Source organism: Pristiophorus japonicus, chromosome 8, assembly GCF_044704955.1.
Source record: "Pristiophorus japonicus isolate sPriJap1 chromosome 8, sPriJap1.hap1, whole genome shotgun sequence".
Lineage (NCBI taxonomy): Eukaryota > Metazoa > Chordata > Chondrichthyes > Pristiophoridae > Pristiophorus > Pristiophorus japonicus.
The window spans coordinates 57,250,272-57,264,706 of record NC_091984.1 but is presented as its reverse complement, the minus strand read 5'-3'; the positions used below and the strand labels follow the sequence as shown (position 1 = coordinate 57,264,706).

At 44.6% G+C, this 14,435-nt stretch overlaps 1 protein-coding gene across 5 annotated transcripts in view; it reads right to left on the bottom strand.

Moving 5' to 3' along the window:
• Positions 1-14,435, bottom strand: part of mast2 (microtubule associated serine/threonine kinase 2) — a 641,111-nt gene that overhangs the window by 586,639 nt on the left and 40,037 nt on the right. For all 5 annotated transcript variants that reach the window (XM_070886829.1, XM_070886832.1, XM_070886830.1 and 2 more), the window contains exon 2: positions 13,547-13,697. In XM_070886829.1, coding sequence (XP_070742930.1) covers positions 13,547-13,697 — 151 coding nt within the window. The remainder of the gene's footprint in view (positions 1-13,546; positions 13,698-14,435) is intronic.

Genomic DNA, 14,435 nt, shown 5'->3' with positions numbered 1-14,435 from the left:
TGCCTCATGATGGCTAAGTTATGCAGCACACAACAGTGAACTGACCGACAATCTCAGTGGAGTACAGCAAGTAGCCTCCGGAATGGTCCAAGCAATGGAAATGCTGTTTCAATATGCCAATGCTCCTCTCAATGATGCTGCGCGTCGCAATGTGCGACATTTTTTAGCATTGACGGTCAGCTTCCGTCCGGGTTACGCGTAGAGGCATCATGGGCCAGGTGGCGAGGCCGTACCCTTTGTCTCCCAGGAGCCAGCTCTGCCTTTCTGGCTGCTGCTGAAACATGGCAGATATAACTGTCCCGTAGGATGAATGCATCATGGGTGCTGCCAGCGTATCTTGCATCCACTGACATGATAAGATGTATGTCGTCACACACGAACTGTACATTAATGGAGTGGAAGCCTTTTCTGTTGAACATCTCAGAATCCTTCAAAAGGTGCTTGCAAGGCGATGTGGGTATAATCAATGCAGCCCGGTACCTTTGGGTAGCCAGCAATCCTGGAGAAGCCCACGGCTCTGTCATGGATTGCTTGGGCGGTCATGGGGAACTTTATGAAGTCATTCCTATGCACGTACAGTGCAGCCGTGGCCTGGTGAATCGAGACATGTGTTGCATGTTGAAAAATGGCACACGCATCCCCAGTTGTAGCTTGAAACAATCCGGAGACATAGAATGAAAGTGCAGCTGTAATCGTCACATCAATTGACAAAGCAGTCCTCCTGATGCTTCGAGGTGACAGGTCTGCTTTAACCAACTCACAGATCTCACTTGCAACTTCTTTGCGGAAATGCAGCTTTCTGACACAGTATGCATCACTCAGGTGGAGGTACAAACGCCTGTCTCGATATACCTGAGGTGGGTAAGGCCTCCTGCCCAGCACGCGACAGGCTCTGATGTTCCTGGTGTGATGAAGTCGAATCAATTGTCCCCTACATAGCACCATGATGCAGAAGACTCGCTCAAGGTATGGCATTGTCAATATTGCCCCCATACTTAAATTTACCCTTTAAAACAAGCTCAAAACAGCAGGAATGCAGGCAACACAGGTTTGCAGTTCTTTCTCTCCAGGTCTGTATGGATGGACCAACCCAAAGGTCTTGTGACTTCTCCTTCCCTGGGCTCCAAGCCTTCCGATCGGCATTTCTCTTCCTCTCTCTCACCGCTCCCCCCCCAACCCATCACCCCCGCCCCACCACGGTTTGTTTTGTAGCCGAACCCCGAGCCGCTGTGTCTGGGCGCGAGGCCGATTCTGCCGGGCAAAGCTACGACCCTCCAGCCCTGCATCAAGACATTCGGTGGTGGCGTGTGAGTGAGCACAAAAAAAAGAGAAAATTTCTAAAATCCAACAAATTTACACTTCTATGTTGACAGGTAAAAAACGTTGAACTTTATTATTGATTTTGACAGTGTTCTTGACTCCCTCCAAAATCTTCAATTTAAAAACAATGGCGTCTTTCAGTGCAGATTTGTGAAAGTGCGCTGGTTTTCTTAACTCACCAGAAGATTTTTCGGGAGTGGCCAGATAGGTCAACCCAAGATAAAAAAATGTTGGCCAAACTGCGAACCATTGAACCAGCGCAGACATGAGTAAAATAAATCTGGCCTAAAATATCGTTACTAAGTCAGTTACGGTGCAAATCGCAGGGGGAAAGTTTGAAAAAAAAAATACGTCAGAAAAAACGGCCGCACCAAAAAAACGGGGCAAATGACCGGGGAAAATTGAGCCCTCTATCTCTAATGGCTGAGCCATCAAACATCGCAAAAACTCTCCAGATGCACATTGTGTCAGCATTAGAAAGTCCTGGTTAATCCACATCTTGGGTATCAGTGTTATTAACGTGCAGTATCTCCCCACCATTGTGCCTTTGACATATCTTGATTGACAGTTCTGCATTCTGGTTATACAGTAAGGCTCCAGCCATGTAAGAACACTAGAAATAGAAGCAAGAGTAGGCAATAGAGCCTCTCGAGCCTGCTCCACCATTCAATAAGATCATGGTTCATCTGATCTTGATCCCAACTCCACTTTTCTGCCTGTTCCCCATAACCTTTGACTGCCCTATAGTTCAAGAATCTGTCTATCTCAGCCTTGAGATATTTAATTCACTTGCCTAACCAGAATGACATCAACATGGATTCAAATTGGCCATATTTTGTCATTCAGAACCCAGTTAAAAGGATTCTAACAATTCTGAAATACTTGTGTTATTTTGGTCTCAGGAAAATATTGGCAAGAGTTAAGAATTGAATTGCTCTTTTATCTGCTTCCTCTTGGAGACATTTGTGTCCTTACCTATGAACTTTAAGAAAGCTGCATTGATTGCCTGGCCACTGCTGAGACATGCAGTGGAAGATGAGCAAAGAGCTCCAGAGAAGCTTTCGATAAAATCACCTGAAAGCCCAAAATGGCTTGTATCGGATGGCATGATACCAGTGCAAGTGTGCAGACGTGATTTGTACTATCTGCAGCAATTAGCATGCGGAAATGCATGGTAAATTTGCACTGAGGAACGGGTCTCAGAGATGCTCAGTTACTTGACAACAGCAAGACATGAAATGGCGCAGGGAAGTGAGAGAATTTTTAAAAGCGTTGACACATACGCCATCGAGAAACTATCTAATTAATGAAACAATAAGAGAGTTAAACACACTGATACTTGTCAGAGGGATTAAAATTGAAGGCTAGGGAGAAATAAATTTAGCAAGAATGGATGGATATGAGTAAAAGATCTGGAGAATCTTATCAGTCCATGACTGAGAAACATAGAAAATAGGTGCAGGAGTAGGCCATCCGGCCCTTCGAGCCTGCACCACCATTCAATAAGAACACGGCCGATCATTCCTTCAATACCATGTTCCTGCTTTCCCTCCATACCCCTTGATCCCTTTAGCCGCAAGGGCCATATCTAACTCCCTTTTGAATATATCCAATGAGCTGGCATCAACAACTCTCTGCGGTCAGGAATTCCACAGGTTAACAATTCTGAGTGAAGAAGTTTCTCCTCATCTCAGTCCTAAATGACTTACCCCTTATCCTTAGACTGTGTCCCTGGTTCTGGACTTCCCCAACATTGGGAACATTCTTCCTGCATCGAACCTGTCCAGTCCTGTCAGAATTTTATATGTTTCTATGAGATCCCCTGTCATCCTTCTAAACTCCAGTGAATACAGGCCCAGTTGATCCAGTCTTTCTTATGTCTGTCCTGCCAACCCAGGAATCAGTCTGGTGAACCTTCACTGCACCCCGTCAATAGCAAGAACGTCCTTCCTCAGATGAGGGGACCAAAACTGAACACAATATTCCAGGTGGGGCCTCACCAAGGCCCTGTACAATTGCAGCAAGACTTCCCTGCTTCTATACTCAAATCCCCTAGCTATGAATGCCAACATGCCATTTGCCTTCTTCACCACCTGCCGTACCTGCATGCCAACCTTCAGTGACTGATGAATCATGACACTCAGGTCTCGCTGCACCTCCCCTTTTCCGAATCTGCCGCCATTCAGATAATATTCTGTCTTCGTGTTTTTGTGTTCAGAGTAGAGTGCTTGCTTTGGGAGTCTCGTGTCTGGCATGTGAACAATGTGGCCTGCCCAGCAGAGCTGATCAAGTGTGGACAGTGCTTCAATGCTGGGGTTGTTGGCCTGATCGAGGACGCTAATGTTGATGCGTCTGTCCGCCCAGGGGATTTGTAGGATCTTGTGGAGACATCGTTGGTGGTGTTTCTTCAGCGACGAGGTGTCTACTGTACATGGTCCATGTCTGAGCCATACAGGAGGCCGGGTATTACTACAGCCCTGTAGATCATGAGCTTGGTGGCAGTTTTGAGGGGCTGGTCTTCAAATACTTTTCCTCAGGCGGCTGAAGGCTGCACTGGCACACTGGAGGCAGTGTTGAATCTCATCGTCAATGTCTGCTCTTGTTGACAAGACACTCTCGAGGTGTGGGAAATGGTCAACATTTTCCAGGGCCGCGCCATGGATCTTGATGACTGGGGGGCAGTGCTCTGCGGCGAGGACAGGCTGGTGGAGGACATTTGTCTTACGGATGTTTAGTGTAAGGCCTATGCTTTTGTACACCTCAGTAAATACGTCGACTATGTCCTGAAGTTCAGCCTCTGCATGTGCGCAAACACAGGCGTTGTCCGCGTACTGTAGCTCAACGACAGAGGTTGGGGTAGTCTTGGACCTGGTCTGGAGACGGCGAAGGTTGAACAGGTTCCCACTGGTTCTATCGTTTAGTTCCACTCCAGCGGGGAGCGTGTTGACAGTGAGGTGGAGCATGGCAGCTAGGAAAATTGAAGCCTGTTTGACTCCGGTCCGGATGTGGATTGGGTTTGTCATGGATCCGTTGGTAAGGATCACGGCCTGCATGTCGTTGTGGGTCTAACAGGACCTAACTCAAAACCTATACCCAGTGAAACTGACAGTAAAAGAAATATTAAATTTTTAGCTGTTCAATTATAAGAACATAATAGGAGAAGGAGTAGGCCATTTAATAAGATCATGGCTGATCTGATCATGAACTCAGCTCCACTTCGTGCCCACTCCCCATAACCCTTTATTCCCTTATCGCTCAAAAATCTATCTCTGCCTTAAATATATTCAATGACCCAGCCTCCACACTCTCTGGGGCAGAGAATTCCACAGATTTATAACCCTGAGAAGAAATTCCTCCTCATCTCAGTTTTAAATGGGCGGTCCCTTACTCTGAGACTATGCACCCTAGTTTTAGTTTCCCCTATGAGTGGAAATATCCTCTCTGCATCCACCTTGTCTAGCCCTCTCGTTATCTTATATGTTTCGATAAGATCATCTCTCATTCTTCTGAACTCCGATCTGTACAGACCCAACCTACTCAACCTATCTTCATAAGTCAACCCCCTCATCTCCGGAATCAACCGAGTGAACCTTCTCTGAACAGCCTCCAATGCAAATACAGGTATACCCGTCCTTAAATACGGAGACCAAAACTGTATGCAGTACTCCAGGTATGGCCTCACCAATACCCTGTACAGTTGTAGCAGGACATCTATGCTTTTATACTCTATCCCCCTTGCAATAAAGGACAAGATTCTATTTGCCTTCCTGATTACTTGCTGTTCCTGCATACTAACTTTGTGTGTTTCATGCACAAGGACCTCCAGGTCCCTCTGCACTGCAGCACTTCGCAATTTCTCTCCATTTAAATTATAATTTGCTTTTCTATTTTTTCTGCCAAAGTGGATAACCTCGCATTTTCCCACATTATACTCCATCTGCCAAATTTTTGCCCACTCATTTAGCCTGTCTCCATCCCTTCGCAGATTTTGTGTCCTCTCCTCACAATTTGCTTTCTCGCCCATCTTTGCATCATCAGCAAACTTGGCTACATTACACTCGGTCCCTTCATCCAAGTCATTAATATAGATTGTAAATAGTTGGGGTCCCAGCACTGAGCCCTGTGGCACCCCACTAGTTACTGTTTGCCAACCAGAAAATGACCCGTTTATCCCAACTCTCTGTTTTCTGTTAGTTAGCCAATCTTCTATCCATGCTAATATTTTACCTCCAATCCAGTGAACTTTTATCTTGTGCAGTAATATTTTATGTGGCACTTGTCAAATGCCTTCTGGAAATCCAAATACATCACCTCTACTGGTTCCCCTTTATCCACCCTGTTCGTTACATCCTCAAAGAACTCCAGCAAATTTGTCAAACATGATTTCCCATTCATAAAACCATGCTGACTCTGCTGGTTTGAATAATGCTTTTCCAAATGTCCTGCTACTGTGTCCAACACTGCCTCCAGTGTGCCAGCGCAACCTTTGGTCACCTGAGGAAGACCAGGACCTCAAATCTGGCACCAAGCTTATGGTCAACAGAGCAGTAGTAATATGGCTCAGAGACATGGACCAGATCTCAAAGCGCTGGAGAAGTACCACCAACTCTACCTCCGCAAGATCCTGCAAATTCACTGGGAGGTTGACGCACCAACTTCAGTGTTCTCACTCAGGCCAACATCCGCAGCATCGAAGCACTGACCACGCTCGACCAGCTCTGTTGGGCGGGCCACATGGTCCACATGCCAGTCATGAAACTCCCTAAGCAAGCGCTCTACTCACAACTCCTACACGGCAAGTGAGCCCTAAGTGGGCAGAGGAAATGTTTCAAGGACATCCTCAAAACCTCCTTGATCAAGTGCAACAGCCCCACCGGCACCTGGGAATCCCTGGCCCAAGACCAAAATGGAGGAAGAGCATCCAGGAGGGTGCTGAGCACCTTGAGTCTCATCGCCGAGAGCATGCAGAAATCAAGCACAGACAGCGGAAGGAGTGTGCGGCAAACCAGACTCCCCACCCACACTTTCCTTCAACCACTGTCTGCCCCACCTGTGGCAGAGACTGTAATTCCCGCATTGGACTGTACAGCCACCTGAGAATTCACTTTTAAAGTGGAAGCAAGTCTTCCTCGATTCTGAGGGACTGCCGATGCTGATGAATAATGGATTCCAGCATTTTCCCAACGATAGATGTTAGGCTAACCGGTCTGTAGTTTCCTGCTTTCTGTCTGCCTCCTTTTTTAAATAGGGGTGTTATATTTGCGGTTTTCCAATCCGCTGGGACCTCCCCCAGAGTCCAGGAAATTTTGGTAGATTACAACCAATGCATGCACTATCTCTGCAGCCACTTCTTTTACAACCCTAAGATGCAAGCCATCAGGTCCAGGCGACTTGTCCACCTTTAGTCCCATTACTTTATACTACTTTTTAGTGATAGTGATTGTATTGCCCCTTGATTATCCACAATTGAGAGGTTTTTAGTTTTTAACTACGGTGAATAACGACACAAAATATTTGTTCAAAGTCTCTGCCATTTCTCTGTTCCCCATTATTAATTCCCCAGTCTCATCCTCTTGGGGATCAACATTTACTTTAGCCACTCCTTTTCTTTTTATACACCTGTACCTACTCTTACTATCTGTTTTTATATTTCATGCTCGTTTACTTTCATAATCTATCTTTCCTCTCTCTTATTTTTTTATGTCATTCTTTGCTGGCACAATTGATTCTTATGTGGCACAATTGGTACAACATTCACACTGGTGGGATATTGGGCCTAATACATCAACACACCTTTAGGTTCGTATTATTTCACACGCTCTGGTAGTTGTCCAACTTGTAATGATAGTGTATTTGATACATGTACCCCATGTAGCAAGACTTTGATGCATAAGCCAATGTCTATGACTAACCAGCACTAAAAAAAAAATAATTGAATAAACCGTAAGTGCAGATCCGAAGCAATGAAGAAGAGACCCCAGGTGGGGCAAGATCAGGAAAGCAATAAAAGAAACAAAGGATACCCCAGGCGGGGCAGAATGAGAACACCTGAACAGTGAATTAAATTTGAAGAAAGGGATCAGAGGTTGCTCCTCCTCCTCAAAAGGAATGGACTGCAAGAAAGGGGGAAATCTTCATTTGAGTCTCCCAACTAACTAACGCCCAAGTTGAGAAAACAATTTAGAGATGGCATGATGGGTGCAAAAACTAAAAATGAGAGGACTGAATAAAGTTTTCTCCCCTTCAAGGTGGGGAATAGGATAGAAATCAGTGGTGTACAAAATGTATATGGTTATGTGACTAAAACTCTGCCGCAAAGACTGCTATGTTAAATGGTTATGTTCGAACTGGAGGCGAAGAGTCTCCTCAGATTAGATAGATGCTTAGAAATGCTAATGTTTTGGCTCCCTGCTGAGGTATTATCACATTCTGCACGATGACAACCAATATCTGTTGTTTTCAAGTTAAGACTTTAACTTTGTTTATGTATCTTTAATTTAAGCAACTAAGCTCTATATTATTATTAACAATCAAGTTATAATGCTAAGGTAGGAATTGGAGTTGCTTGTGAAAATAATTAAAAGTTAATGAGTATAGAATGGAAGGAAGTTGGGTAAGTTAACGTAAACACAAAGCAGTTTTCTAGGTCATAAAGCAGGTAACGACGATTGAAGTAAGACAGTTTTCTGGTTTGGGCCTCATGGTTAAACCCGAGAGGATAGCGACAAGAGAGATAAGACACAAATTATAAAGGAAGAAACCCTGAGAAAGTATAAACAAAAAAGGCATGTGGACAAGTACATGAGACATCTTTAGGGACAGCTTTGATACAAGAATCAATACAAAGAACTCGAAGCCTCGCTGGGTATTGAGTTTTATGGGGAACCTCTATAGGCAAACGGTTTCCAGGCCCACTCCTAAAAAGAAAATAAAAGCGACACCTCGAGAGCTTTTCAGGACAGACAGTGGAGGTGAGAGCGATACAGAGGTTGGGCTGGTCGAACACTCTTCGAGAGTGATCCCACGCATACCAAAGGAGGCTCTGGATGAAAGAAAGATCGTCCGCAAGCAAGAGAACTGCTCACGTGCGTCAGCTGTTTGTCCAATCGAGATCGGTATCAGCTACTTGTCACAGCCATAGCCCCCGACCTACGAGAGAACACCTTCACAGGTCGGGCTATAAAAGAGCTGGAGCAATGGGCCCTGGAACATCGTGGCCCCTCAACCTGCGAGAGAACATCTCCGCAGGTCAGGCTATAAAAGAGCTGGAGCGGCAGACCACTACAACTTCCAGCGTGAGCTGCTCCAAGTGTGCGCCGATTGAGATGGGCGACTGGGTGACGTCATCAAAACCCAGGTCGCTGTTTGGAATGAGGGCAGGAACATCGGCGGGGCCCAGGTACAGTGGAGGAGCGGGAAGGTTGGGGCGGATGAGCGGCGAATGATCGAAATGGAGGAGCGATGAGAGTTTGTGGCTCAGATTCAGCGAATGTTTGTTGCAGAGGTGCGGCGAGAGAACATGGCAGAGAATCGTGACGGAGGAGCGGTAAGAGATCGCGGCGGAGGAGCGTGACGGAGGAGCAGTGAGAGATCGTGGCGGAGGATCGTGACGGAGGAGCGGTGAGAGATCGCGGCAGGAGGTGCGTCAAATGAGCCGAGGGCCCAGGGGCAGCACAGGCCTGCCCACACTGCAATATGTGTACACACTAGGTCCGTGCAGCAGAGCAGATCTCCAGTCGTCCTGATTAACCCTTGCCACTGGATAAAGGCCAAGCATGTGGTGGCTGATATCCAAACGTCACCACACGTTAATTAAAATCCACACACACGCACCTTCCACCCCTTCAATTGGAGTTCAGAACTGGAATATTGAGTCCTTCATTGAAACAGCTGTGAACTCATGTAGAAGCAAGTCATCCTTGTTTGAGAGACCGCCTATGATGATGATGTTTTTGCTGTGTAACTAATGCATTATATTCTGTCAAACTCTGATTAAATATACCCACCATATTGGCTTACAGTCGATCCTGATTATTCAAGTGACCAGAGGCAACCTCAAGTTGGCTATTTTAACCGATTAATTTTCTCTATTAAAATTTCATCTGACGATAAATACATTTTGTAGTTTCGCCTAAAACATATGTACTGCCAGTGTGATTTTTTTTCCATTGATCACGACAATCAGTAGAAAATGGTGGGCATCTCAGACACCTTTCCAATATGTATTGAGAAAAGGGCCATTGTTACTTGCACAATCCACTAACCTACGCACAAGGCTATAAGTTTTGAATCATAGGAGACACAGGCCTGTCAATAGAAGCTGCCTTGTTGCTATGAACATAAACAGAGCTGGGACTAACCCAAATAGTAACATTATCCTCTTTTGCTTAAGGTACTGACTTATGCTGGTACAATTCCATGGGTGCCAACCAGTGCCCAAGAAGCTACTCTCATCATGGCGCCTAGACAGCACGTGTTGGCAGGTTATTTAATAATAAACATAATAAATTATTTGTGGGAGTATCGCAGCTGAGCCCAATTATGTTCTCACACATCCACGCATGTATACTTTCTAACGAGGATTTTTATCTGTTTATTTTTTACCTGCCTCACTACCACAGGGAACTCAGGACAGCATGACAGAAATCAGCGAATTCAGCACAGGCTAGGAACTTGAGGCTTTGTTATTCTGTGTGGCACTGCATCATATCAGGTGGTGCATAACCCAATGAGTTAATTGGGGAGCTAAAACTGTCATTTAAAAACAATTCCTGACCCACAAAATCTGCTCAAACATAGTTGTGGAAAATTTGAAGAAGAAATAACAGATTATTTGTCCATTTTGTTTTCATTAAACTATAGCAAAATTTGAAGGGAGGGAGGACCACAGCGAGAGACTGTCGTATAAAGCATTTAAAAGCATGACGAATCAATGTCTGCGAAAATAATAAGGAAATCATAAAGCCGATGAATATTTCAGCCATAATGATTACCATACTGAGGTAAAGCAAAGGTAACGCGGAGTTATAAAGTTAGAGTAGTAAATGTTATGGTCAAACATCGACAGACTGCATGTAAGGATTCCAAGTATTGGGAACCCTGCAACAGTTTTTTCATAGTTTCTTCTGAGCTTTTCAGAGCACTTTTCATGCTGAACTTGTTCGTAATTGCTCAAAAATATACCTGGGACTGTTTTAGTATGTGAATCCCTCTTTCAAAAATACATATCTGCTTTTCAACACATTGTTATTCAGTTGCTATAAACACAGTCCTTTCTCGTCTATGAAGTACTTTGCAACATGCTATTCCTGAAGATACTACTTCTATTGTTTACACCAAATGCTGTTCCAAGTTTTTTTTAATGTGTCGTTGGTAGAACTGCATGTTGGAACACCAATCTGCTATGCTGCAGAGGAATGGAACATGGTTTAAAAGCACATCTGTGGGTATAAACTCTATCTCAGTCTTGTCCTCAAGTTGAGGCCAAGCAGTTCCACATAGTAAAAGGGAGGAAAAAAATAAGGAAATAAAATCAGGAGAGTTACCCTGGGCAGCAGTCACATTGCTACTAGCGACATTCGTACAACAGTATTTAAGGTAGTTTTGGACAAGATCATCTGAGCATTCAGACATTGGGTGCAAAATACTAATTGCTTGCAAATTGCTTATGTTAGGGTTCATTAGAAGGACTTGGACTGTGTAGATTGGTAATGAAGTATGTACCATGACTTCATTTTAAATATCTAACCCCAATCCAAATAAATGATTCTGGCCTGCTGAATTACATTAGACTCCAAAATAAATGGGGGAAAAAAATCTAGTGTCAAATATTGTGCCCCAGACCCACATCCCCATCCCAAAATATAAATCTTGTGCCTTCAATACCTGTATTACCCCCTTGGGCTTTTGTGTACTTATGTTTTTTCTCCCCTTCAAATAAAACAATGATGGGCAAACCTCCATCTTAAGTTACAACAAGACTGTGTCCCATTGAATATTAAATCAGTGTCCTATAATTAGGACCACTTTTGAGAAGTGTTCGCCAGCTTTTTGTATTTTGTATTTTGAGGTTGATATCCACCTCTAATATATAGGCATTCCAAAAAGTGGTATAATTTTGCCCAAGGAACTGGCAAATAGAAAGATTGAAAACAAGTTCACAAAAGCAAAAGACTATGGAATACTGAAAATCTGAATTTAAAAACATGAAATGCTTGATATACTCAGCAGGTCAGGCAGCGTCTGCGGAGAGAGGAAGAGTGCTAATGTGTCAGCTCACTCTCCATTGTGGGAAGAGAAGGAACGAGGGTAGTGTGCAAATACTGATGTAGGATGTCAATAGGTGAAGAACAAAGATGAAATCTGAGCAATTTACAAGTCACACGAATCTCACATTATGTTGCAGGCTTAAAGTTGCTCCCATTTTAAAAAAGCATAAAATTAATATAGTATATAAACATTTTATGTAGAATTCTTTTGAGAAAACAATGTTACATGGCATTGCTCATAATGTTTTGGGCAATTAGTATGCAGCATGGAGATGTGATGGTTCTCACAAAAGGATTAGCTATTATGATGGTACAGGTTGAACCTCCCTGATCTGGCACCCTTGGGGCCCGGCCTGTGCCAAATAAGGGATTTTTCCAGATAAGGGGAGGTCAGTGGCCTGGGGGGCAGTGGGTGGCGCGGGGGCAGGTGTCGGCGCGGCGCCGGCGGGCCGAGTGTCGGAGCGGCCCCAGCAGGTGTCGGCGCGGCGCCGGCGGGCCGAGTGTCGGAGCAGCCCCAGCAGGTGTCGACGCGGCGCCGGCGGGCCGAGTGTCGGCGCGATGCCGGCGGGCCAAGTGTCGGCGCGGCCCCAGCAGTTGTCGGCGCGGCGCCGGCGGGCCGAGTGTCGGAGCAGCCCCAGGTGTTGGCGGGCCCCGGCGGGCCGAGTGTCGGAGCGGCCCCAGGTGTTGGCGGGCCCCGGGGGGCCGAGTGTCGGAGCGGCCCCAGCAGGTGTCGGCACGGCCCCAGCGGGCCGAGTGTCGGCACAGCTCCAAAGTTGGGGTGGAGGTCGGCCGCGTTCTACACATACGCCCCCGACCGCCGGACGACGGGTGGTGCCGGATAAGGGAGGTCCAACCTGCACAACTAAAAATTTAAAATATCAAAACACCCCGTGTCCAGTACAGAGGGCCTGAATTCGTGGCCCTTTATGGCACATAAGAGGTGCGCGTGCGCCCATAGGGACCACGCATGTTCCGGGTTTCGGTATGTGAAGCGCAAGCGCCTAAACCCAGAACTTGCGATCCGTCAAGAATCCACTTGACAGATCCACTGTATTCGAAAGTAAAGGATCTCCATGGCGGGGGTGGGGAGAAAGATTTGGGCTATTTGCCCATCTCCTGTCCACGAATGTCCTTCAAATTTTTATGACTGAAATAAACAGGCATAAGACCTGCTTAAGACTTTTAAAGTTCAAAAAAATACATTTTTAAAATAATTTAAACATTTAAAATCCTGTTAAGTAAGGCAAGTTTATTTTTAGACACTTTAAAATATGTAAATTTTGTTTTCAAAAAATTAGATTTTTGTTTTAATTAATTAATTAAATTCCACTTTTCTTGATTTGAAATATGTGACTTTGTTTATAGTTATTTTCAGTCTCTGTTTTGGGGGGTATTCCCATTCATACTCATGGTGTTCTGTGTACAGGGAATCACCATAAATATGAATGGAGATCCTCCTGCTTGGATAGGTTGGGCCAGCCCATGTAATCTCACTAATGTGTACAAAATAAACCCTTACGCTCCTGGGATACATGGGCCTCTATGAAGGCTTTGGCGTAGAGGCCCAGCTCCACAAGAATCCGAACCTCCAGGACCACCAGGTACTTTCGTAAAAAATGTTGCGATCGGAGGCCTGCGGGAAGCCTCCGACAGCAATTTCTAGGCCAGAGTGTTTTAAAAAAATCAGTAGGAGTTGAGATTTGGTTGACATCAGATACCATACCTCCCAGAAAGTTTGCTACAGAAGTGAATTTATATATTTCATCCTTGCTACTCTTTCTTTCCATTGCATCGATTTATACCAGAGTTTAAATATTAAATTAAAAGCAAACGTTTAAGACATAGCACCATTCACAATTATCCCTCAGAATACAAGACTCATGTTCATGATCTACTTCTTTGAATATCCACAACTCTAAAATCTTCCATTGACAAGAAGAAATAAGTCAACTCTTCACCTCCCAATGCACCACCAAAGCTCCCTCTTCGAAGTTTGACATCATCTTCACTAAACTGATGCTGGAGTTTAGAGACTTTTCCAGATGAACAGGTCAGGTCAGGGTTACTCAGTTTCCTGAAGGGCAATGGAGAGGATCCAGAAAGCTCTGCCTGTAAAAAAAAAATACTTGTTAAAAATTCCATTTTGTTCTTCCCAAGATATTTTATTCAAACTTGGCTGTAAAGTCAATTAAAATATTAGCCTATCTAAAACCCTGAAACCAGTTTATCCATATTATATTCAATCATATCTGGAAAACCCACTTGTGATTTTAAACATTCGAAATGCACTACCTGCCAAAACTACATCTTATCTTGGAGCAAAGTAGAATTTCTCTTATTAAAAGAAAACACTGTTCTTACGTAAATTGATCCTCACCATTTGTGCAGTTTGAACCCAATGTTTCCCAACACAAATTAATTACCCTAAGGAGGAAAAACTTCCATGCCATGGAGCAACAAAAGCTTTTATATTTGCTGTTGCCCACAATTATGTGTTTTCGATGCAGGCTGCAGTAGCAGCCACTTCCCTCATAGAACAGGGAAGGGATGCAATTGTGTCATAATCTGTAATTCTGTATTTGACATTCTGTGTTGGAATACACCAAAGGCGATTTCAATCTACTCGCAATTGCAATTACGCAGCATTGCTCTTGGCAAGTCAGAGGAGACACTATTATAAAAAATAGGGGCCATCACAAGTTGAGGATCCTGTTATACTCATAATAAATGGTCAGAGAGTACTGTGTGTAATGAGCAAGTGTGACCTTAGCTCCTTTATTGTAGTTCCAGAATGCAGGTACCTCGTGGGTGGTCTGCTTATATACTGTGCTCCCAAGGGATGCTGGG